Source organism: Papaver somniferum, unplaced genomic scaffold (assembly GCF_003573695.1).
Source record: "Papaver somniferum cultivar HN1 unplaced genomic scaffold, ASM357369v1 unplaced-scaffold_84, whole genome shotgun sequence".
NCBI classification, from domain to species: Eukaryota; Viridiplantae; Streptophyta; class Magnoliopsida; order Ranunculales; family Papaveraceae; genus Papaver; species Papaver somniferum.
In genome coordinates, this window is record NW_020651415.1 from 1,558,576 (window position 1) to 1,583,954 (window position 25,379).

At 35.1% G+C, this 25,379-nt stretch overlaps 2 protein-coding genes across 10 annotated transcripts; both read left to right on the forward strand.

Annotated features, from left to right (window-relative positions):
• The first annotated feature begins 556 nt into the window (after positions 1-556).
• Positions 557-3,697, forward strand: LOC113345863 (growth-regulating factor 5-like). The gene is made up of 4 exons (XM_026589521.1): positions 557-903; positions 1,234-1,573; positions 2,734-3,222; positions 3,320-3,697. Coding segments are annotated over exons 1-4 (1,074 nt in total). The 5' UTR covers positions 557-659; the 3' UTR covers positions 3,321-3,697.
• A 10,936-nt stretch (positions 3,698-14,633) lies between these two features.
• On the forward strand, positions 14,634-21,617 carry LOC113345823. 9 transcript variants are annotated; one of them, XR_003358309.1, is made up of 6 exons: positions 14,634-14,924; positions 16,171-16,301; positions 16,403-16,528; positions 16,651-18,633; positions 20,814-21,164; positions 21,259-21,617. XR_003358309.1 is itself a non-coding variant. In XM_026589492.1 (5 exons), the coding sequence occupies exons 1-4, from the start codon at positions 14,666-14,668 to the stop codon at positions 16,756-16,758; spliced, it is 624 nt and encodes a 207-aa protein (XP_026445277.1). In that variant the 5' UTR covers positions 14,634-14,665; the 3' UTR covers positions 16,759-18,633; positions 20,814-21,617. The 9 variants fall into 9 exon arrangements, 3 of the variants coding, with proteins under 3 accessions (XP_026445277.1, XP_026445278.1, XP_026445279.1); XR_003358307.1 differs by having other exon boundaries at positions 16,651-17,529; positions 18,478-18,633; positions 20,814-21,617; XR_003358310.1 differs by having other exon boundaries at positions 16,651-17,529; positions 18,506-18,633; positions 20,814-21,617.
• Positions 21,618-25,379: the final 3,762 nt, after the last annotated feature.

Genomic DNA, 25,379 nt, shown 5'->3' on the forward strand with positions numbered 1-25,379 from the left:
TGTAGTATAACATTCATATGATTACATTTACGATTGAATCAAAAACAAGTATAAGGTGGGACAAGGGTATAAAGTGAGCCCCATGAAAGGCCAATATTTAAACTACGCTTGAACCAGGCGGAAGTATTACGTCCACTCGACTAAATTTTAGTCCTGTACCGTAACGTGGCATCCAGGAGTAAACCAATTTTTTTTAGTTTTTTTGATTTTTACTGTTTGGTTATATTCGCACCATTATGGTGGCTCTGAGTCCGGCCATCACAAACGATCGAACCCAAGACCATCGGTTTGGAAAGCTATACGCAGCACGAAGTGCATCTACAGATGAGTAGATGACACACTCCATAATCCAAACTCCCAATTCCCCAAACACCTCTGGATTATAATATTCATTAAACTCAAATAAAAATATCTCCCTCTTGCATTAAAATATCATCATCATCATCAGAAAAAGGTCCCACATTTCCACAATCTAAACGGCTCATAACGACCCTCAAGTACAGTACTCCCGTACTCCTCTGATACAACACATACCTTCACCTCCATTACCAGCTTCCGCTGAGCTGCATTGCACTCTCTTCAGCTCTGCAGAGAGAAAGAGAAGTTTTTGAATCAGGGTTCAAGAACAAGAAGAAGACAGATTTTATCCAGAAAGAATCATGTTTGAAATGAGTAGAGGAGGGATTGGAGGTAGAGGAAGAGATCCAGTTGCAGCAATATTTACAGTATCACAATGGAAAGAACTTCAACACCAAGCTCTTATCTTTAAGTATTTATTGTCTGGACATCAAGTTCCACCTGAACTACTTCTTCCTATTCATAATAGTAGCTTCTATTTTGATTCAACTTCTTCTTCTTCGCCTTCTAATTTCTTTCTCACTTCTGCAACTGCTACTACTCCCAGTAAGTACTCATTTTTGTTTATTTTGAGTGGATTTATTGATTGTTTTGTGGTTTTGATGAGAACCCTTAGTTGGTGTTGTGATTTTGATGAAACCCTTTGTTTGATTTTGGATTTTAGTGAGAGTTTATTGTTTAATTTCATCTGTTTTTTCTAGGGTTTTACCTCTGTTTTTTTTAGGGGTTTTTCTCTGTTTCAGTGATTAATCTTGAGATTTTGGGAGAAAGGGGTGTTGTTTATTGTGATTTTGAAGAAACCCTTTGTTTAATTTGAGATTTTAGATGGAAATTTTGGGTTTTTAGTTTAATGATTTTTTGTTGTTGTTGATGTAGTGGAAGGATATTATGCATCATCATATTATGGGAAAAAGATGGATCCAGAACCAGGGAGATGTAGGAGAACAGATGGTAAGAAATGGAGGTGTGCAAAAGATGCATTCCCTGAGTCTAAATACTGCGAACGGCACATGCGGAAACGCAAGAACAACAACGCCGGTTCAAGAAAGCCTGTGGAAATCCATACTAGTCTCTCTTCAATGCCTACTACGCCTTCATTGTCAAGGATTTCAGCTTTGACATCACTCAGTACTGGCGGTGGGAGCGGGATGACAACTGCAAACAATGGTGGAAGTTTCTTCCCTTTGCTTTCGATGGGTAATAATAATGACCAAAGGTACTTTCAGCATTTCTATTAGTACAACAGTACTTTGTCATTTCCGCTTATACTTCTTTGGTATCATTGTACATTTAGTTCACGAATAAGACTGTATTTGAGTGATTGTTGTTGACTATGGGTGCACAAAGAATCATGTCTTGTGCTGTCAATTTGATTGCATAAGATGGATTACCCGGACTTAGTCGATCTACTTCTTGTAGAGATCGGATGCAAGTGGGGAATGTTTTTCCGCAGACACATCAAAGTATGCACGGAAAGATGATAACATCTATTTTAGTGCTTTGTAGCATTAGCATTTTAGGTTCAGCCTGACTAGTCTTGGGAACTTTAGTAGGTGCTTTGGTTCCTTATGAGATGATATTTGTTAATGGAAAAGATAGAAAACTAGTAATGGCGCTAGCTAGTTGGTCGCACCCTAATGTGGATTCACTGAAGTGGGTACCCCACCCCACCCAAATCTGCTTTGGACTAATCCAGGTTAGAGCCTTCCACATGGGTGCCATGTCGAGTAGCACCACCTTGAGTTGCCTAGGAAGGTTGTTTGCAAATGCTTAATTTTTGTGCACCAGGGAAAGTTGTTACATATGCTTACTGTTATGTTTGTTTTAGTGAGTGCAAATTGAGGATGGTTTATGAATTGGGTATTTGCAATTATCAATCTCATCTTTTGTATACTGGGACAGTAACATGTAATTAGCTTCTTGTAAGTTCGGAGGACAAGCAATTCATAAATGGAACTCATCAGAACTGGGTATATTATGTAGGGAAAATTCTAGAGCGATACCAACTAGAAGATACATGAGATGGTCACTGTTTAGAACCATGTCTGGATGACCTTTTATGATCACTGCTTTTCTTATATCTTAGAATTTTAAATGTCATGCTGCTACTTCTACCTTCAACTTGATGGAGCTTCTGCTAACATGAGTGCTCAATGAAATACCTCAGCCAACTTGAATTTTGCCACCTATAAGCACACAAATCCATTCTGCTATTATGATGTATCCTTGAAGTTTTCGTCATTTGTCTTGCTGTAGTTAGGATCAGTATAGTCAATTTTTTCTTGGTTTTGTTTAGCTTAACCTTTCCTGTCAAAGTCAAGCTGGCTAGGTTACTTTGATATTTAACTGCCGAAATTTTACTATATTCAATGCTAGGTATTCATATGCAACAAAATCGCAGACGAGTGAGAATGGTTTCTTCTTAAACACTTCTCGAAGTGCGAAGGGTTTTGGAATGCAGTCATCTCTAGACAACACATATGGTTCAATTTTACCTCAAGCCACATTAGTCTCTCCGTCAAAGCTGAGAAATGGCTCGCTGTCTCTAAGTGACTACCCGCAGGCACTCACACTGCAAGATCTAAGGTATGCGACCAGTACCAACAATCAGCCGAAACAACCTGCTCGACAACAGTACTGGTCCTTTGATTCTGAATCAGCCTCACGAGATACCATGAAACATGATAATCAATCTCTTCAAGTTCAATCCTCCTACGAGGAGTGGCCTAATAAAACCAGAGACTATTGGTTAGATCAAAATGACAACTCTGACCACAGTCCATTCTCCACCACGACTCAGCTTTCAATGTCTATGCCAGTTGCTTCCTTTGGCTCCTCTGCGGCCAGCTCTCATTCCCCTAACTGGTCAGTTGGTTTTAAATCTTGACCAAAAAAAAAATTTCTTTCTTTTACGTAAGTGTATCTATAGTAACACTTTGTCTTGAACTTCTATTTTTTGCAGATTACGGAAACAAAAGTCTGCCTCTGAGTTACTTCACAGCGTTGAAGTATACATACAACAGAGACCAAACTCAAGTTTCATGGTTCGAATAAAAAAGAACAACAGTATTCTGTTGTGAATGTTTAACTCGCACTTTCAGGTCTTCGGCCTTTCTTTATTCTAAACCAGAAGGATATGTTGAGGTTCACTGGTTCTACTTTCCATGACATTGAATTGTAAGAGTTATATATCATGACAATACTTATGCTGTTGCAGCTACAATTTTCAGAGTATACATTCTCATGTGTCCTGTATTCTAAATTTCAAAGTACCACAGCTTGATTTTATGATGTTCCCAGAAAATTTCAACTGGCTCCATTAAACATCAACCCAGAAGAGCTCTGCAAGGCCAGAAATGATGTCATTATCTTGAAAGATGTTCCATGCAGCAGGAGTGGTCCAAAATGGACCAGGTAACTGCAAATGAGCCTTAAACTCATGCTGCACTCTTGCTAAACTGGTACACACTTGTTTCCTACAAAGGGGATGACCCTAAGGTTGTAGGAATCTTGTGAGGTCGCATCACCTGGTAAAATGGTCCCATATTCAGTGTAGTAATAACTGTTGGATAAGATTTTTATGGGTGTCATTTATTTGTTTATAATTGATTCCTTAGAGGTGTTTTGCCTTGTACAGAGCAGACCATGCCTTAAAGTCAAGTCCTCGCCAACCTTCCTTTGGAATCATGTCAGCCATCCCCCTTTGTTTTAACACCACTTGGCTGATTCCTCATGCAAGTTCATCTATAACTACAAGAAAGGGGGCACTACTATTAATGGGGTGATACATCTAAGTGGTCTAGATTCCAATGGTACCATCTAAGTGATCCAATGGTCATGATCTGCTAACATTTGGTTGTCCTACGTGTAATGGTGTCACCTCTGTTAATAATAGTATCCCTTTATAAATTGTGTCGTCAACATCTATTGATCCGCATTTTGGGATGTCAACATTCATCCGCATTTTGGGATGTAGAGAAATTGAAAAATTGGAACTAAGTACATGTCCAGCTCACTAATTTGGAATTGAGCAAGGCATATACTCATATCTGTAACTTGGAAAAAAAAAACGTATTTGTTGGTCCATGTGGATAGACAAACTCAATTTTTCACGGTGGAAAAAGAATTTCTTGTATATGTTTGAGTTGATTGCAAGTTCTTATGATCTACTCAAGTTCTAGCAATAACGACTATTTTTCAATTACAAGAAAACAGCTAGTTTTTCCATCCTTTAAATAACAGTGTCCTTAAAACAATCAACTCGCACCAAATATAATTTTCTCTACAATTTTTCTCAACTAAAATTCTAATTATTATTCAATTTCCTTAAATTTCTCAATATAAAAGTTAAAATCTTAAGATATTAGACGAAAAGGAAATAAAAAACCACTTACGAATAAACCCAGCAACCAATATTGACGACACAATCAAGTTAGGATGAAGAGAACAATCCCAATCCACTTTCAGGTCTATAATTGGCCAAAGTTTAAGGTTATCTATCTACAAACTGAGTGAAATATCACTGCTCAAAAGAGGTGGTTGGTACGAAGTTAAAAGCATTATCAAAAGCTATTTCATGGTGCTAAAATTACTGTTGATACATGAGGTGAAAAATCATTAGAAAAAAAATTGTTTGTATTGGTCGAACATTGGTGGTATACAAGTTTTACTTTTAAGACTTTGAAATGGTATGTCAAATTTAATTTGTAGTTTACATGCAATCAATACGAAGATGTAAATGAAATTAACAATGTTAAAGTTTTACATGAATAACAACATTAGATTTGTATTTCCTACTTGGTATACTTAGCAGTTTGGAAGATGATGTTTTATTTGACCAAGAAGATAGGTTAGCAGAAGACAAATATAAATATGAACCTCCAAGGTACTTTTCCATAAAAAGAGAGGCGAAGCAAAAAAACTAAGAGGTAGTGGAATTCCTAATTCTGGATTAAAGACATTTGTATACAACTAATTACATAATAATGACCCTAATTTAGATACATATAAGCATGAACCTGATACAAAACTTCCCAAGGTGTTTATTTTACGATTACATGGTTATGTTTTTTTTACCTCAAACACTAATGCTCAAGTAGGATGGCTAGAGGTCTTGCGAGATATTGAAGTTCCTACCACTTACGATTGGAGATCCGGTATCTTAGCCTGGTTGTATATTTTTCTCGACTTCGCATCATTAGGTTCGTCAAGCATCGAGGGTCTATGGGGAATTGTTGAGGTAAATATATATGACAATATATATTTTATTTGGCTTTGTATTAGCTAAGTTTTTTTTTTTGAAAGTAACTAACTATACGACGTTTACTTTCAGCTTTGCTGGTGTAATGATTTGGTGTTGATGTACCAGCTCATTTAAACTACTCCAAAAAATATTTCTGAATTGTGGAAAGGTATAATAGAAGTGATGAGATAAAAAAAAAATACAAAAGTAAATAGTATAGATGTGTTGAGATTCCAACACATTATTAGGAAAAAAACATATTGTTATGTAGATTTCACACGAGAAGTTTGAGGAGATGAGTCGTGAGGTTGCCCAAAGGATCAAAGAGTTTGAACTCCAGTGTTAGGAACTTCGGTGTTTATTACTTCGGGGAAAGATGTGTTAAACAGTTAGTTGGTGCAATTAAAAAGAAAAAGAAAACATCGATCTCTAGCCACCATCCTTGGATCGGATACACAAGACTGCAGAGAAAGTGATGCGTGTCGTGAGTGCAACAAATTAACTCACTTATTTCCACACAATTAAAATGGTAATATAATGGAAGCAAGGATTGTTCCCACGAAGAGCAGTGATCTTTAGTTGTCAAAGGTCACAAATAGGGGGGTTTGTTCGTAGGTTGCAAATAAAATCAAAGCAAATAACAAAGCAAATAAATTAAGATGTGATCATGGATGCAAAGTATGATTGAGGGATCCTTTTTCGTTGCTAAACATTCATCAAATTAATATAATTATGTATTCGTACTAAATCACAGATTATCACCAACCATTGAATAACACTAAATCAGTGTTATCCCCAAAATTTATTTTTATCACTGGATATGGAAGTTCTCGCCTATCAGATTCTATTTGTCTAAACCACCTAGAAGTAGATCACCGTAGATGTAACCTAGTCAAATGCTTTAAGTTCAATGAATTTGGGTCAATCCTAGCAGTTAAACTCTTAGATGAAGGTCCACTTACTAGTGTTTTCTTTATTCGCGATTGCTCCACGGAATCCCTCTGCAAAGGTCTCACGATTTCAACTTGTGTATAGGTTGTTCGACTATTACTTATCTCACAACTTTTTACTAGCAATAGATCAATCCACTAATCAATTCTGTATGCATCATAAACCATTGATCAATCAATCATAAACAATATTAATAATAAAGATAATCGATAATCTTGTAAAGAAATCAAAATAGATTCATATATTAAATCAAATCATGTTTAGAACTTAGAATTCATCCTCAATCAAATATGAATTTAGTTACTCGTGGATTTAGTGAAACCCATAATGTACATATGACAAAATCAAAGAGAAATAGATTCGGTAATGGAAGAAACCCAAAACCCTAGCTTCTCTCATTGTCTTCTTTTGTCCACTTCGGATCTTGATAAAATCTCTATCTGGAACTCTCTTGAAAGTATTTTGGAAGTCTCCTTAAATGTTCCTAAGAATATTATGTTTTGGGAATACTTCGGGACTAAGAATTCCAATTTTGGAAAGTAATTTCGTCACTTCTTGGAGGTAGGTATCGTAACTACCCTATTCCCCGATGTAGGTAGGGTTTGGTCCCTACATGAACCCAAGATGTTTTGCCATAACTTTTGCATACGAACTCGGGATGACCTCATTATTTTTGCATTCTTTTAGTCTCTTCATTCTCTACAATTTAAAGTTGAATACTCCAGAATTTGGTCGAGATTCTCTTGGTCCTTAGTCCACGCTCACGTTTATGTCCGTTTCAACACTCTTTTCATTCCTTTTGGATGATTCTACCTAAATAAGACAAACAAAATAAAACAAGATTAATACAAGGTAATATGGAAGAAACATAGTAAATAAAAGCATGAAATTGATAACAAAAGAACAGTAAATTATGCAATTAGCAGAAAGGCTGAAAAAGATATGAGACAATATTCACCCTTTGTGCGAAGTTAAATACGACAAATGACTCAAATCATTTATAAAGCCCATAATTGGTCGAGATGTTTTACACAAGTTATATTTTGACCCATTAGGCGCATTGCCGAAAAAAATATTTGTCAAATACATCCACTATCGGTGATTCCATTTTTCACCATTTATCCTTCAACAAGAGCTTCTTCTTCATCGACTCCTTCTATAAGACCTTATTCTTCATTACTTGGTTCTGATTTGCTAGAATTTACGTGCGAGTTAACTAGTTTACTCTTACTGGAAATCATCGATACTTCTAGTTGTGTCACAAAGTCTCGACCATTCTAATTCTTATTTAGAAAACATCATCCAGTCATGAATAATTGGTTGAACAATTGAATCAAATGAAGTTAAAAGATTTGTAAACTAAGCATCTCTACAAACAGGTGACACAGTAAATGGGAGAAAGTGTGAGATTTAGTCCTTCTTTTTCAATCCATACTGAAACTCTACCATCCCAGGATATAGTGGCATACTTACGAACAAATATATTATACAAAGAGAACGATACCACTATCATGATGAACCAAGGTCTTATTTGGGGAATTATTTTTAGTTTAAATGAATTTTGAATCAAAGTAAAAAAAGAGGGCAGAGGATGAGCTTCGGTAATATTTTTTCAAATGAATCCATGTTTTAAAATTAATTTAGATGGAGGATCGACTCACACTTCTGCTTTCATACTATCTAACACTTTGGGCATTTTTTCCCTCAAATAAAACCTAAATGATAATAGATTTAAAGATAATATTTTGGGGATATGCTGCTCTTACAAAACACTATGTTTCTAATACAAATAAGTACATTCTGAAATACCAAACCTCTTAATCTACCAATCTTAATTTCATCTTCTGAAAATTTGTTGATTCTCAATGGTTGACTTTCAAAATAGTGGATGTTGGCGTTATATATTTCGAAACATTTTTGATAAAAACGTAGAGCTTTGTAAGAGGAACACATCCCTAAAATATTATCTTAAAATCTGTTACCCCTTAGGTTTTATAAAGAAAACAAGGTTCCCAAAGTATTAAATAATGAGAAATTAGAAGTGTGAGTGTGTCATCTCTCGGTAATTGAAGATAACCATCCACTAGATACAACTACCAGTCACTACACTGCTGAATCAAACAAGGAATTGCAAAAATATTTAAAACAACATTGTAAAGGATGAAATTAGACGAAAGAAATAGGTTTTAAGAAAACAAGAGAACTAATAACTTGAAAATATATCAAAAGAAAACATTAAATTACTTCTACGATAAGTCTTATATAATAACCCTTAATCTTATACTGTAGCTTGTGACAGAATAGTTAAACAAGATCCATCAAAGCACAGTTGGAGAAACTTGTTTTAATTTTTTTTTCTACCGAACAATCGTCCAACAGTAAAAAGATGATGAAAATCCAAAAAACTTATTTAAAAGTGGATATATGCCTTGAAATATTTCTCCAAAGGCCTTTAGATTGTATAGTTGTATTTATCTAAGACATTAAATTATCATCTCTCTAACCATTGTTTCATCTAAAATAGGATCCAGCACAACTATATGCTGATGATTGGAGATGAAAACGACTTTAAAAATATGAAGGAGAAGTTATTCAATTGCACATATCGATTTTCCATTTCATTTGATTTCAAGTCAGACTGGGTTTTCTTTTAGATTCTTAAATCCAGATGAAGAGTGAGTATCGCCCTTATATTCGAGTTCAATGTTTTCGTATTGTATGCGAAGTAAAAAAAAATGGCATTATTATGTTTGTAATCTACTCTTTGGTTGGGAATCCCCCCTGAAAAACGAATGCAAGGTTGGGGAAATCGAAAGCGAGAATTTGGAAACCAACCCGATGTTCCTGAATTTGGAAGCTCGAGTAGAGATCAAGTTTAGGAATGTAGTAGTAGTATATAGTTCCGATGAAGGGAACACCAATAACGCACATCAATACTCTTCTTCTTCATTCCCATCTCGATTTTTTTTTTTTGCTGAGACAATTTTCTCAGTAGTTGATGATGGCTCGGAATGCCGATGGTGAGTATTATGATAAAAAGAAGTTCCGTGACCTTGTGCGATTTGCATATAAAGAAGAGTACAAAGAACACCTCATGCGAGTCCACGACGATGAAATTATAGTGCTGGGGAACGCGGATAAAATGTGTAATAATCATATCCTCATCCTCGCGAGAAAGGAGAGTTTGATTGAGCCTGGGGATCTCATTCGCGATGATGTGTTGTGGGCTATATAGAGGGATTCATACTCAAAGTACGAAAACAGGCTCCATATCAAAAAAATAATTGCGAAAAAGCTCTATAGTTAGCTTATAATTCGTAGAAACTTAAAAACTCGAAAACTCACAAAAAAAATGCATAATAAAATATATGCATAGGTATCATTTTGGACCGACTAAAAACAGAATTTTGTTTCCAATATACTGAAATTTAGGAAATTTAAAAAACGTAAGGACACTCATTCATCTCTAAACTAGATACAAATGGTTATATTAGGAAGACAAGCTACAAGGAAAATCAAGAACAACAATAATGTGGGTACACACCAATAATACATGCAACTATTTCACATTCTTGTTTTACATGTATTTTTAAAACATGCATAGTATTTTTATAATTAAATTCTATTATAAGATAATAAAAATACTTTATCAAATTTTATCATTTATATTTTAATAATACTTTTGAATGTAATATTTATATTTAATTACACATATATACTACTATATGTATGTTGCTTAAAGAAGAAAAAGAAAGGTATAGCGTGCTATATAAATTTTCATCGATTTTTTCTTGTTGTTGATCAACCAAATTTCTTTTTGGTTTAACATGCCCATCGAATATCAGAATAAAAAATAGATAATCAATAGCAAATGCGATGAGATTTCTTAATTTACGTATTACATCTCTCTTCGAAAATGTCAAAGAAATCAGTTAGATAATGATGCACTTGTCTTCTGAAAACCATTGAACGCTGATAACACATAAGCATTTCGTTAATTCTATCATATCATGAAGTTTGATATCGTTGAACAACTTTAAATCCGCATAAACATAAAGAGTATAATATTCATAACCATGCCTATACACCATTTTTCCCCTTATATTGGTGAAATAAAAGTCACTTTTGTCAAACACTGAGAAATAACCTTGAATGTCAATCGGGTCAAGATTAAGGATTTGATTATTTTCAATAATCAAAACCAATAACCAATATGCTTTTGAATATAGATGACATAACGTTTTTATTTTTAAATTTTCTTTCTAAAACAAACAAGTTATATCCTAGTATGGACCAAATCTTCAATTTTTTTTTCTTTTGTTTGATTAGAAATTTGAGAAACCCTAACTTCTTGAACGAGAAATGTTGTTCTTCTTGACCTTACAATCTTACAATAACTTGGTGTAGACACCAAACGTTTTGTTTAAAATAAAGCAATAAGTTTTCTTCATGAGAAACTTTAAAAACCTTTAAAGATATACCATAGTTAATCAAACCTAGATCTCAAATTCTCATATTCATTTCCTCACTTGTCAAAATCGATTGAAGGGAACAAAAGAGTTAAATAGATTGAGTTTTGAACTTCTAAGCTCCTAGGAAACCAAATTCATAATTTTAACTCACGAGCATTCTGACTGTGTTTTTTTCCCAAGTTTCTCAAACAAAAATGGCGGCAGGAAAAGTAATGGAAATGATGAATGGAAGATGTGGTTTTTATTCTGCGAATCACCTAAATTTGATCAATGAATGGTGTGATAATAAAGGAAAAGGAAAGACTTCCATGTCAAAGTTTTCATAAAATACTAGTCAGTGGAAAAACAAGGCGGATTTTGAGTCATATTGTAAAGCTTGTTATCCTTTAGCAATAGCTTATGGAGGTTATGTTAGAGTAAAACCCTCAAATGGTAAGGAGTTTAAAATTGTTATTGCAACCTCTAATTCATATAACCATGTTGTTTGGAATGGTAATTATGAAGGTGAAGATGCATCAGAGTATGTGATGATGGTGAAGTGTCGTAATCCAATTTGTAAAAAACAAGTTGGAGCATTTATTTTCCAGTTGATGGTACCACCAGCTGAATATCACTACAACGTAGATTTTATGAGTCCTAACACAAGATATAAGATTCACCAAGATTAGGACAAGGTTCTTTATGCCAGCGATATTAGGAAATGTTTTATCGATGACTAACGATTCCATGGGAGCTGACAATGATATGGAATGAAAAATTATTTCCGTGTTAATATTTGTTTTACTTTGTATGTGAAGTCTCTGTCTAATCTTAGCTTACAACACTTGCTGCCATTTCAGGTTGGGCGTACTTTTTCAAGGTCAACAATAATGTGGTGGTGCCAACATTTATAATTGTGGCAATGGTTAGTAATTTTCGTGTTACAAAATTCAAACTTCTAACTGTAAAAGTCTAAAGACTACATTCCAGAAAAATAGTTTTGAAAATCTAGACTGAAATCAAGCTTCTTAAAACTTCTAGTAAATCATGATTAACCAGAATCTTATTTTGGGGGAAGCTTTTTGAATTTCAATTAATTTTGAATCAGAGTAAAGATAAGAAAAAAGGAAAGAGATGTATGCTGGGAAAGTAAGGTATAAAACCATATAAACCCCCGAGCTTGGCTAGGAAGGCAGGGGATGAGCTTCATCCTTACTTTATGATGAAAGTAATGGGATAAAAGTCAAAACACTGGAAAGGCAAATAATATATATGTGTTGACATTCCAACACATTATTAAGAATAAATTTATTTTTATTTAGATGTCATATGAAAAGTTTTAGGAGATACGTTGTGAGGTTGCCTAAGGGATTAAAGAGTTTGAACTCCATCTCCAGGAACCTCGTTGTTTATTACTTTGTGGATCGATGTGTTAAATAGTTAGTTGGTGTAATTGAAAAGGAAAAAAGCATCGATCTCGAGCCATTGTCCTTGAATGAAATACATAAAACTGTAGACATATGAGACATTATTCACCCCTTGTCCGAAGTTAAAATACGACAAATAATTCAAATCGGTTATACATCCCATAATTGGTCGAGATGTTTTACACTAGTTGATATATTTTTCTCTATTAGGTACTGTATTTCCGAAAAATTCCTTGTCCAACACATCCACCACTGGTGATTCCATCTTTTACCATTTATCCTTCAACAAGATCTTCTTCTTCATCTGCTCTTTCTAGAAGACCTTCTTCTTCATTACTTGGTTCTGATTTGCTAGAATTGACATGGGAGGTAGACTCTTTTACTCTTACTGGAGATCGTCAATACTTCTAGTTGTCTCACAAAATCTCGACCGTTCTAATTTTTATTCAGAAACATCATCCAGTCATGAAAACTTGAATAAAATTGAGTTAAGAGATTTGAAAACTAGGCATCTCTACAAACATGTGATACGAAATATGGGAAAAAAATGTGAACTTCGGTCCTACTTTTTCAATCCATACTAAAACTCCACCATCTCAGGATATAATGGCATACTTAAAACCCAACATTATGCAAAGAGAACGATATTGTGTAATGTAAGAATTAGATCCATACCGTCAAGTCTTCAACAAAATTCTCAAGGTTATGAAGACTATAAAAAAGCATATGATCCTAAACGATGATCTCAAGCTCAGGGATTTAATCAATGGTTTGGAAATCAAGGTGAAGAATCTTAAACTGTAGGATCATATCAAGGGTTTGAAAATATGATGTATAAGTCACGTACGACATGAGATGGAGTGGGGTTGAGTAGTTATAATTATGCTTATGCTAACGAATAAAGCGCAATTTAGTATTTGCAATTGAAATTGGGATTAAATTTATTTATGTAAACCGTTACAATTGGCTAGAACTAATCTAGTTTAAAGGAAAATAACTTTAAATTTGTAACTACTTCATCAATATCTTGTGCGAGTAGTATGTGAACTTTGTAACATCACATACATGTTAATCGAAACTCCTTAAAAATTTCGTGATGAGCTTCATAATCAAAATTTGTTCATCTCCTTTTTTGCTATTCCTCTTGAGCTCGCAATACAACTTTATTATTGGTTTCGCTCCTAAGACGATATCATTTGCCAACCCCAATTAAAGCTATAGATTATTCAACTTGTTTTCTTATAGGAAATAATAACCCAACTAGTTAGGATTATTTGGGTTACCGGTGGCAGTGTAGAAGTTTTCACAAATCCCCGTCAACGTATGCGCTAAACCATTTTGTCGTCATCCGGCGTTCTTGTCTTGATACTATACCACAAACTTCCTCTAAAGATATAAGTTTTCATCTTCGGTAAACTTCAAATGGTTAACATGTGGTTGAGCCATTATCCAGGAACTATGGGTGTAACAGATGCATAAGATGTGATTTTGAAATTGAAAAAGCTTAAATTTATAAATGAATCTAAGAGCCATTGGATAAACTAGCACAAACACAAGGACGAACCCAAAACCTTTTTAGGATAGGGATATAATATCATTGTCAGTGCGGTCGAAGTCCGCGACATCTTTTTTGGAACAAATTGTATAATCATTGGTTAACTGGGATTTTCCTATAAAATACTATATTCTGGGTTAACCCCTTGGTAGACCGATCCCTGTATAAAAAGGTCAATAATCTCAACTTTGACACCTTCATCGTCCCAAATCCCAACACGAGCCAAGTCTCAGTTTAATCTAGCTGATTGAGTCAATTGGAGATGGGTTGGGTAAATGTTCAAATTTGAACGTTTTTTTATCCCCACTTGACATGTTAACTATAGGGTTGAAATGAGAAAATTTGCTTGTTTGTTCATGGCGTGTTCGGATACCAGAAGGAGAAGTTAGAAATAAAAATCAAAAATAAAACTATTTCACTTAATAGAAAGTTAAGTTTTCAATTTTTAAAAATCGTTTTAAAATCCGCTACTGAAATTAACTTTAGACTTTTCCACTTATAGAAGTACAAAAACAACTGCTATTCAAGCCCGCCATCAGTCCACTAGACATGCCTTATGTTTTGAACTCAGTTCGGAATCCGAACTTCGGATATAAGCGTTGTAATCATCATACTTTGCAGCCATTGACTGTTTTGACTTTTTTGTAGAATGTCTCCTCCTCTCTCCTCTCAGTGGTGGTGGATGGATTCAAATTCCAAGGAGATTTCTCAAATAACCACCACCACCACCACCACTAGTCAATCAGAGAAGAAGAAGAGTCCGTGTTATCACATAGTAGTATTAGTAATAAGTTGCATCTTCTTCACTTTCTTATTCTCTCTACTTGCTTTCTTCTTCCTCTTCACTGCTGGTTTTGTGTCTATTTTGATTCATAATTTCTCAATTCCAACAACAACAGCTACTTCTTCACTCTCAGCTCAATGCAAGATTGTGTCTTCAGGTATGTATATATATTCGTTTATTGTTTTAGGGTTTCTGCTTTTGTTTCCTCTGTTTATATCCGATTGAAATTTTATGTTGATTTGTTGTTATGGTGAGATTTTTGAAAGGGGTGTAGTAAAAATGAGTTTAGGAGAAAACCCCTGTTGTGATTTATCATTTTGTTTTAGATTATTGAAGATTTTGTTTGGATTTTGGGGATTTAGAAATAACTTATGGTTCAGTCGTTGTTTCAAACACTTTTGATGCTTGGATTGGTATTCTCACTGCACATAATAGTAGAAGTCCAAAATTGAGATTAGAAGAATACCCATGGCCTTGTTGTGTTATGTCCTGTTTTATTAGGTAACTGAGTTTTGAGTGAATTTGCTGCCGTGGTTAGTGTGGAATGTGGATGTTCATCTCTGGTTGTTGAGATTTGTTTGTATTTTGGGGCGTTTCGTTGTGCTGATAGTGGGAAGAGTACATGCTAGGGTTGTTGAGGGATTCTGGTTGTTTTATAGAAAAAGCTAGAAAACTAGGCTTTGATGCTTGCCTGTTGCTAACACTCCAACGTGGAATGAGTCTCTCGGCCTATCACTGGTGGAATGACATCCGCCTGGGCGCCACGTCGGAGTGCTAGTTGCTTAGTTTCCTATTGGCTGAAAGAGAGTTTGCCATTTAATTTGGATTGAATTTGCTGATATTGGTCACTGAGACTTGGCTGAATTTTGCGGCGTTTGTTCGTTTGTGTTGATAGTGGGGACTGGGGAGATTATGTGTGTTTATTTGTTGGAGGAGTCTGGTTATTTTATAAGAAAAAGTAAAAAACTTGGCGTTGATGCTTGCCTGTGGCTAGCACTCCAACATGGAATGGATCATAAGGGCTATCACTGTTGGATCATGGCATCCACGTGGCGCCACGTTAGATTGCTAGCGACTTGCTAGAACTAACATGAGCACAAAGCACCCGTAGCAAGATCGTTGGTTAGTTTCATATGGGTTGAAAGAGAATCTGCAGCTTATTTTAAGTTTGGACTAAATTTGTTGACTTTGTTTACTGTGAATGTTTTGATAGTTGAAAGTTGTTAGTTATACTGCCCAAGCGGAGTGAATTCATTTATTGTGTATTTAGGGGCAACTTGGTTTCAGGCTTGTTGCTTGATCTTCATGGTTTATATTCGTATGTCATTTACAAAGAATTTTGAAGGTTGGTGTAACTTATTGCATGCGCTGATTAATGGCGTGCTATATTTCTTTGTCTGTAGGTGTGCATCTTAGGTCAGCCAAGGTGTGTGAATTAGGACTGCTGAATTATAAAGCCAAGTATGTGTTTGACCCTCTTGACAAAACAATATTTCATTGCCGTTACGTTTATTATTGGGCTACTATCTTCAAGGTGATCTAACCCACTCTAGTTGTTCTGTTTTATACTATTTTTTGTGGCCTAATTCCTCCGGGTTTCATAATAATTAAGAATTCACGCATATGTTTTTACAGATTGAGTACAGGCAATATTCTTCAGGTCAAATACGAAGTGCGATGGTGGAAGCGCCAAAGGAGGCCCTATCTCTTGATTGTAGGCCTTGTTTTGGTACGACATGGGTGACCAAGGACAAGTTCAGGGTAGGTGATGAAAGTTGTTGAGCGGATGTTGTTCGTCTTAGATCTCATACAATATCAAGTCCTGCAACTGGTGATTTCTTAGATGACCGTTTCGTCCTCAGACTGTTATGCATTTATTTCAGGTAAACGAAACATACAACTGTAAGTACACCCGGCATTCCCGATTGTGGATATCTTTCCTGACAATCTCTTCAACTGTCAAGCTAAAGACCCCTCCAAGATTGACATAATTCGAGAATATTCTTCGCTGTGACTGAACTACAACCCTTTTGGTCGGTATCTTTCTTAACATTGCAAAGGCACTTGATGCTAAAGGGAAAACTTTCATTTAATTTTAATGGTCATTGGAATAGATTCTTTATCTTGTATTGACCAATCATTGGTTACCCCTGCTGCAACAGCTTAATGAAGATCATAGGTTTCTGGTGCACCACCAGCAAGGGGACCACTGAGTTTGTAATTCGAGAATCAGCAGTATCTAGAATTGTCACTGGAATGGGTACTTCACTAGATGTACTCATTCTGGTTAGAGTGCTCCGGAGATCGAAGTCAAGTTTGGCTTGAAATCTCAATCTTTCTGTGTACAGGGTATATTTGAAACGAGCTTGTTGTCTTTTTGTACACTTCTGGTGTGTGGGTTGGTTGACCATTCAGTACAGTAAAATGCTTGGCCTCCCTTATCTCTTCGGCAGCTCTTAATTCAAATGGGAAAATACAGTCTTTTGTAAATTTGCCCCACGTTCTTTAGTTATGTGGTATACCATGTTGCAGCATTTGGTAATGCACGGGGCATGCTTTTAATTCATAGAATTGTTTCAGGTGCAGACGATGTAACTGGGTTATGTTGAATTCTACAGCTCATCTTCGGAATGGGCAGTTGGAATGCGCAACAGCGCAAGTTTGACATCAGAAGGGTTTTGGAAATGTCAGACCTTTTCTGGGACTCAGTTAAGCTCAAATTTGTTGCACTCTCCACTTTCGGACATGAGCCCTAAAATCAGGTATGTGGCTATAAACTTGAATGCCGATTATTTTGCAAGTTAAATTGATCATCACAGGAGTAAAACAAACATGAAAACATCTAGCGCTTGACCCAAGGAATGTCATAGTATTATAAGATTGTTTTACGAACGTACACAAACAGCAACACAAAACCAAGTACTGTATAAAATCTCTAAAAATTCTTTTGTTTTGCGAAACAAACATGTATGTACTCTAGTTGGACTCATAACATTAACAGCAAGAGTCTCGAGGCATTCACTCCATATGAATCACTTTTTCTGCAGTAATTGGCTTCATACTGACAAATGCTGCTAGTATCTTTCCCAAAATGACAAGTTTTTTTTGTTTTGTTTTTGTTTGTAATGAGTTTGCTAGTTGCTACTATTACTTTTGCAGCTATACCTTGTTTGAAATTTAACAGGGTTCATGCCTTTCTTTCGACTGCATTGTATCTGTCCATACAAATGCTTCTAAGGTTCAATGATTTCAGTCGCAGACCTGTTAACTGGTTTGTGCTAAATTTGACTACAAATCATGGCAAATGAAATATTTCAGGTCAGGTTTTTTAGTAAGGGTGCCTGGCCTCCTTGATCTCTTTGGCAGTTCTTAGTTCAAATGGGAAATACAGTCTTTTGTAAATTTTCCCCATGTTTAATTATATAATATACCATGTAGCAGCATTTTGTAATGCACAGGGCATACTTATTATAATTGGTATTGGCAAAAATATAAATGTTAACAAACCCATTATATGGTTAATGAATAAAATCTTAAGAGTATCCATAGTATATGTCCTTATATTTTCGGTACACATTCAAGTTCCATGGATTTATTGCTCAATTTTTCTAGGATGATTTCTCAGATACTGTTCAGATTTTGCATCTACAAAAGCTTCAGATGTTAAAGTTTTTAGTCGCATATCATAACTGTTATGTTGAATTCTACAGTCAATCTTTGGAAATGAAATTTCTGTAGTTCAATTTTTTACTCGAACGCGCAAGTTTAGGAGCAAAAGGGTTTTGGAAATGTCAAACCTTCTCTGGGGCTCAATTAAGTTCAGATTTATTTCGCTCTCCACTTTCAAACATGAACCCTTAAATCAGGTATGTGGCAGTAAACTACCATGTCATTTGTTTTGCTAGTTAATTCGGTCCTTGAGGGAATAGAACAAACATAGAAAAACTAGCATTTGACCTGAAGAATGTTATAGTATTATATGATTGTTTTCTAAGCGTACAGTAGCACATCAACATGACTTGCTAATCTTTCCAAACAATTCTTTTGTTTTGGCAAACAAACATGTGTGGTATTCCAGTGTGACTCATGACAATTAACACCAACAGTCTTGCAGCATTTACTTCAAAACAAATGGTCATGTTTTTGGGTCACATGGCAATGGGCTGCCAGATATATTTTAGGTCACTTGCCAAATTCTTTGTCATGTTGGAAATTTGGCATATTAGGTTCATGGGTTTAGGGAACATAATTGTTGCCTCAAGGCTCGGCCAAAAACACTAAATCTAACAAAGCGTTAGTTCACCATAATGCTTGTTCTTAGATGCAGTCTTTTTACAACTTACTCTGCAGTTATTGTACCCCTATATATAACCAAGTATCTTCTACTATCTGTTAGTAGGAAATTTCCTTGTTGATTTTTTTTTTTTTCCTTTTTTGAAAATTGAAGATATATTAAAATCTTCAATGATATACTGGTCAGTTCTATATGTTGCAATAAATCTTAATATATGCAGTGAATTTTAGTCAGGTAATATATATTTTCTTGGATATTTCTATATTTTAATTTAAGCAAGAGGATAATTTAATTCTATAAAGACACTTAATTTTGGATCTTACTTGTAATAAAATGATTTTATGTTTTTATAATAAGTAAAATAATCAGAATATTTCCACACAAAACACAAAATCAATTTTAGTATTAATAACATTTAGTAGTATAAATTAAGAACATCACTTATATAATTAATTATTCCAAATCACACTCGGAAAAAGAGTTATTAAGATCACTGATGGCGGCCTTTATGGATGACGGTATCAGGCTCACAGCGGCTGACGTTGCTAGTGGAGAGATTCTGTTAAATCTTGTACAAGGAGGTCTTATGATTGCTGACCTTCATGGAGAAGGCATCCATGTACCCCCAGGATTTGAAAGAATCAACTTTTGTTTCCTCCATAACGGTGGTAATGGCTATCATGTCGCTTTGAAACCTGTCCCAGGTGGTAATGGTTATATTTTAGAAGCTGAAAGTCTAATCAGGGGATTAAACCTAACAGCTGGAAATGTGATTCACCTCAGTCATAGGGTTGGACATGGAAATTCCTTCACTTTTTATATTAGAAGTGTGTAGAAAATAACAACAAACTTGTGCACAAGAAAAATGCTATTTTTTCTGTCATTAATTATCAAGGTAGGTGGTTCAAAAAAAAAATCAAGGTAGGTTGAATAAATACTAGTGCACGTAGTAGGGTCTTTGATGCAGTTTGGAATAATACCCCGCCTATGGAGATAGGAGCTAGAGTGTCTAAAAAAGACCAGATTTTTTAAGCTCTATTTTTTTGTTTCCAAACAAGCTTAATAAAATAAATTCTAGTGTCAGTTTTATTTCCAAGTCTAAGTAGAGATGTCGAATTATTATTATTATTTTTTCAATAATAAAAAAAATGACGCCACCAAGGGCTAAAATTGAAAAGCAAACAAAGGATATCTCTATAACAAGTCTTAAGTAGAGATGTTGAATTATTATTATTATTATTATTATTTTAATGAAAATCAAGATTATTATTTTTTATTATGTATATCTCTATAACATATGACATGTGTGGAGTATCAGATAAAGGGATCAACTTCTTAGTTGAAGTCAAATATTTTCACTACTGACTTCTGAGATTGACGTCCGCTTCTGAAGAAGCATCATCTTCTAATATCCAAACACGCTTCAAGTACCTCTTTATTGTTTTTTGCTCTGTTCTCGTCAGTTGGACGGCCTTTTTTCATCCTAGAATGATTCTTCTCTAGTTATTAGAATGATAATGTTTCATCTCCGATTTGTCATACAGGGCGTTAAAGGGTATTAGTCTTTTGCAATTTAAGTTGTTTGCTTAATCTTTTTCAAGTTCTCTAATTGATTGTTCTCTAGTTCTCAAAGTCATACTATTCCTCCAGTTTTGTATTACACAATTTTGTTTCTTCTCCATCGAGTATGGCGTTTTCTGCAAAAAACACAAATCCTGATTAATGACCTGGTTGGGAAAATGTACTCTGCAGGATGATACATTAGCTGTAGAATTGCCAAGTGAGTGCCTGCAGGTGCTCACACTGCAAGATCTAAGGTACGCATTCAACCAGCACCACCAACAGACTACCTGCTCGACAACAGTACTGGTCCTTTGATTCTGAATCAGCTTCACAAGATACCACGAGGCATGAAACACGATAGTTAATCTCTTCAAGTTGAATCTTCCTACGAGGACTGGCCTAAAATACCCAGAGAACTATTGGTTAAATCAAAATGAGAACAACTGACTCAAGTCCATTCTCCACCACGACTCAGCTTTCAATGTCTATGCCAGTTGCTTCCTTTGGCTCCTCTGCAGCTAGCTCTCATTCTCCTAACTGGTCAATTGATTTCAAATCTAGATCAAAAAATTTCTCTTAATTTTACTCAAGTGTCTATAGTAACACTTTATCATTAACCTTGTTTTTGTTGCAGATTATTGCAACAAAAGTCTTCCTGGGCATCACTATGAAGCGTTGAAGTATACGCATGACAGTAAACTAGCTTAAGTTTCATAATAGTTCAAAATAAAAAAGAGCTACAGAATTATATTTTAACTTACTCTTTCAGGTTTTCTAACTTTCTTTATTCTAAACAAGAAGGATATGTATCATATGTTGAGGTTCACTGGCTGTCTATTTTCTGTGTGAGTATTGCATTGAATTATAGAAGCTATATCGCGCAGTACTTATCTTGTTGCAGTTACAATTTGCAGAATATACATTCTCAGTCGTCCTGTATTCTAAATGTCGGTGTACTGTTACAACTTGATTTAATGATGCCACATTGAGAAATGTTCTTGTTAAGGTACAGGCTTGGTTAACAGGTCTGAGTTGATGATTTCAAGCCTTTTTTCAGATCCACTCCATTAAACACCATGCCAGAAGCTCTGAAAAGACCAGAAGTGAAGTCATTTTCTTGAAAGGTGCACTGCTCCATATAGAAGTGGTCCAAAATGGACCAGGTTACTGCAAATGAGCCTTAAACTCATGCTGCAGTGCACTCTTGATAAAACTGGTACTAGTCTTGTTTCATACAAAGGAGATGACCTTAAGATTGTTGGGAGTCTTGAGGTACCATCACCTGGTAAGATGGTCCCATTTTCTATAAGTGGATTAGGTTTTTATGGGAGTCTTTACTGTTTGTTTAAATTGAATCCTTTACACTGGGTCTTATGGGCATGCCCAACCCCTTCCCAACCAAAAAAACCGTGGCCATATGTGCTCTTTCCGCAACGCTTTCCTAGTGTGCGGGAATCTCAGCGGGAACGGCTAGCCATTAGCCGTTTTTAAAAAGTATAAAACGGTTAATCATTAACCGTTCTACCTCAACAGATCTTAAGATTGTTTGATGATCAATAATTTTATCTACAGATCTTGAATAATTATATCTGTAATAGTCAACACGCAAACAAACTTACATGGCCTTATATCATAAGAGAAATACTTTTGAATAAACTAGGTTAATCAATCAAGAATAACTATACCTCTAGTCAGTCAAATAAATATTTATCGAAAACTAAATTAACATTACGATCTAGTTTCCGGTAACGGTACTAGATTCTTCCTAAGATATTAATGGCACAAGGCTTTTCTTTTTTGAATGATTTATCGATCTTACCGATTCTGAATTATTTAAAACATTAATGAAAAATGAATAGTTTCGAGCCTTTATAAGTTAAAACGGTATGTGAAGAAAATGAATCTTCAAACTAATGGATATAAGCAAGTAATTTTAGACAATTCCTTTTTTTTTTTTCTTAATAAGAAAGGAAATTTTCTCAGTGGTCTTACTTATTTGTACGAGCCAAACACAAAATAGAGAGAACAAAGTACACGTCCCAAGCCATTAGATATGTGAGATCAAACGGTTATGTATTTTTGTTAAAATGTTTTGTCAAAACCGTTTGTTAAGGGATCCCAACCCATATGTAAATATAACTAACAAAGATGTGTAAACAAGTTATTTTTATTCGGACACATTAAAACTAAGAAGTACATTAAATTAAAATTACTGAACATAAAACCTAATTCACTGCCGCAGGCATCACGGCTGCACTTAGTCGATGCAGCAACCCTTTAAACCTACGGTGTCCCTAACGGCTGAGTGTAGTCTCGGGAGGGTTTTCCAGATTTGATACCTCCCAACTACTGAATCAGATGCAAACATTACATATGCTTTTGCTATTTCCATATCTTCTGCTCGTGTAAAATTAACCATTATATTTTTCAACAATTAAAATAAATGAAACAAAACAAAATTAATTGTAAAGATGTATAAGATTTCGAAGTGATTTTCAGGTGATTGTAGTAATAGATTGGTAGATTTGGTTGGTGTGAAATTTAGTTACCATAGGTCACATATACATAAGCCATTTTCAAAAATGAACCGTTGTAGTAGAACGACAGATTATTAACCGTTCTTAATTTGGGCCACAACATGATTGTAGTTGTTGTAGATCTAACGGATGTAAACAAAAACGGGTAATAGTCAACCGTTTGAATGGTTGATGACTACCCGTTCTTTTCTGGGTGTCGTTGGATCCTCAACGGTCATCGAAATCTAATGGTTTATTTAAAAAACCAGTTAATTATTAACCGTTTTCCTCTAAAGTTAAAATTTCAGATCCAGTATATATATATGTGCCTAATGGTTAACTTCCATTCTCCACACACATGATCAAACTAACAAACAGAAATTTCAACACCCAAATTTTACATTGTAATTTATCAAATTTCTTGGTTTTTAAATTTCAGTTAATTTGTTGAAAAAATAATGGTTAATTTCAGTGAACAAGAAAATATTCAACTTGTCAAAAGCTTTTGCACCGTAGTCGATCGACCAGGTTTTTTGGACATGTCAGTAGAAACTTTTTGGAACAATATATCGGTCGAGTTTCATTCAAGAGCGGGTGTGAACACAAGATCTTTGAATGCTCTTAGGTGTCGCCTAGCTGTACTCAAGAGTAATTGCAGGATTTATAGAATTTGTCTACGCGAATCAAATAATGACGTAATTGGTGCCAGAATTAAGTTCAATTAGCGAGGAAGGGGAAATTTCCGTCACTCAAGCGTTAACGATTTATTTGGAACGAATTTGATAATCAATCCATAACATATCATATAATCTATCAAGTAATTTAAAGAATATAATTTTCTTATTTTATAGGTTATGTGAATGTTGTGTTTTTTTTATGTTGTCTTATTTAACAAATGCAATGTTTTTTCTTACTACCTGCGAATGTAATGTTTTTCTTTCTACCTTCAAATGTAATGTTTTTTCTTGATTAAATAAAAGTTTTTTTTAGTAACCTTGTCACCGCTTACATGAATAAATAAAAAATTACATAATAAAATCATTCTAAATCAGATGCCAAAAATACTTGTCCTGAGTCGTAATGGTCTTGATGAACATCAACCTCGTTGGTGTCTTCTCCCGAATCCAACTCGTTTTCTATTGCATCTCCAGGCATGTCACCATCCTTAGACCTTGACCATGTCGTTCTCACATATGAGCTGCAAGATCTGTACGAAGTATCTCCTGAAGAACTGGGTTTTGTAATGCCTCGCTCGTCTGCCTCATTGTTCCAACTATAGGTGCATGAGGTGGTCTGGCACATATTTCCACTCAGGGTCACAACCTTCATCCTCTACAACGATATTATGCAATATCAAGCAGGTTCTCATGATCGATTTCATATCTTTCTTTTCCCAGTAGTTATATCCGTGGTAAAGGATTCTAAATTTACCTTGAAGTGTCCCAAATGCCAGTTCCACATATTTCCTCTTAGCCATTTGATATTTGTTAAATAACTCGAGAATTGGAATACCGCTAAGTGCACCGTATGCTTGGACTAACACATATTAACTCTTATAAATTCCATCCACTAAATAATACCCCTGTGTGTACTGGTTCCCATTGATAGTAAAATGACAAGGTGGTGCGATACCATTGAGATTGTCATCAAATAAATTGGAGGACTTCAAAATATTAATATCATTGTTTGATCCAGCCACTCCAAAATAACCATGCCAAAACCACCTATCGTATGAAGCAACCGCCTAAAGAACACCAGTGGGATAACTTTTGTGTCTTGTGTGTGTTCCCTCCCCGTCCATTGGATACACCCTACAACCCCAATACATATAGCCCAGGCTACCAAGCATTCCAGGTAACCCTCAAGCTGCATTTTCCTTCATCAGCCACTTGGTACCATTGACAGTGGGACGTCTCATGTATTCCTCCTTAAACCCAAACATAATTGCATCAAAAAACTTCTTAATATAATAGTAAATAGTAGAAGCATCCATATGGGTATAATCATCAACGCTATCAGGTGGGATACCTTTACAAAGACACTTCATAACGGCATACATTTTCATGTGTGGGCTATGACCTGGAATTCTGGCAGCATCTTTTCTCTGACGAAAGTTTGGGGTCAACCTCACATATTTTGTGCATAATTCTTAAGAAAAGGGGTCGATACATACCTAAACGTCCATGAAAATTTTTCGGTCCCCAAGTGCAACCATCATTGAAATAATCCTGCATCATCC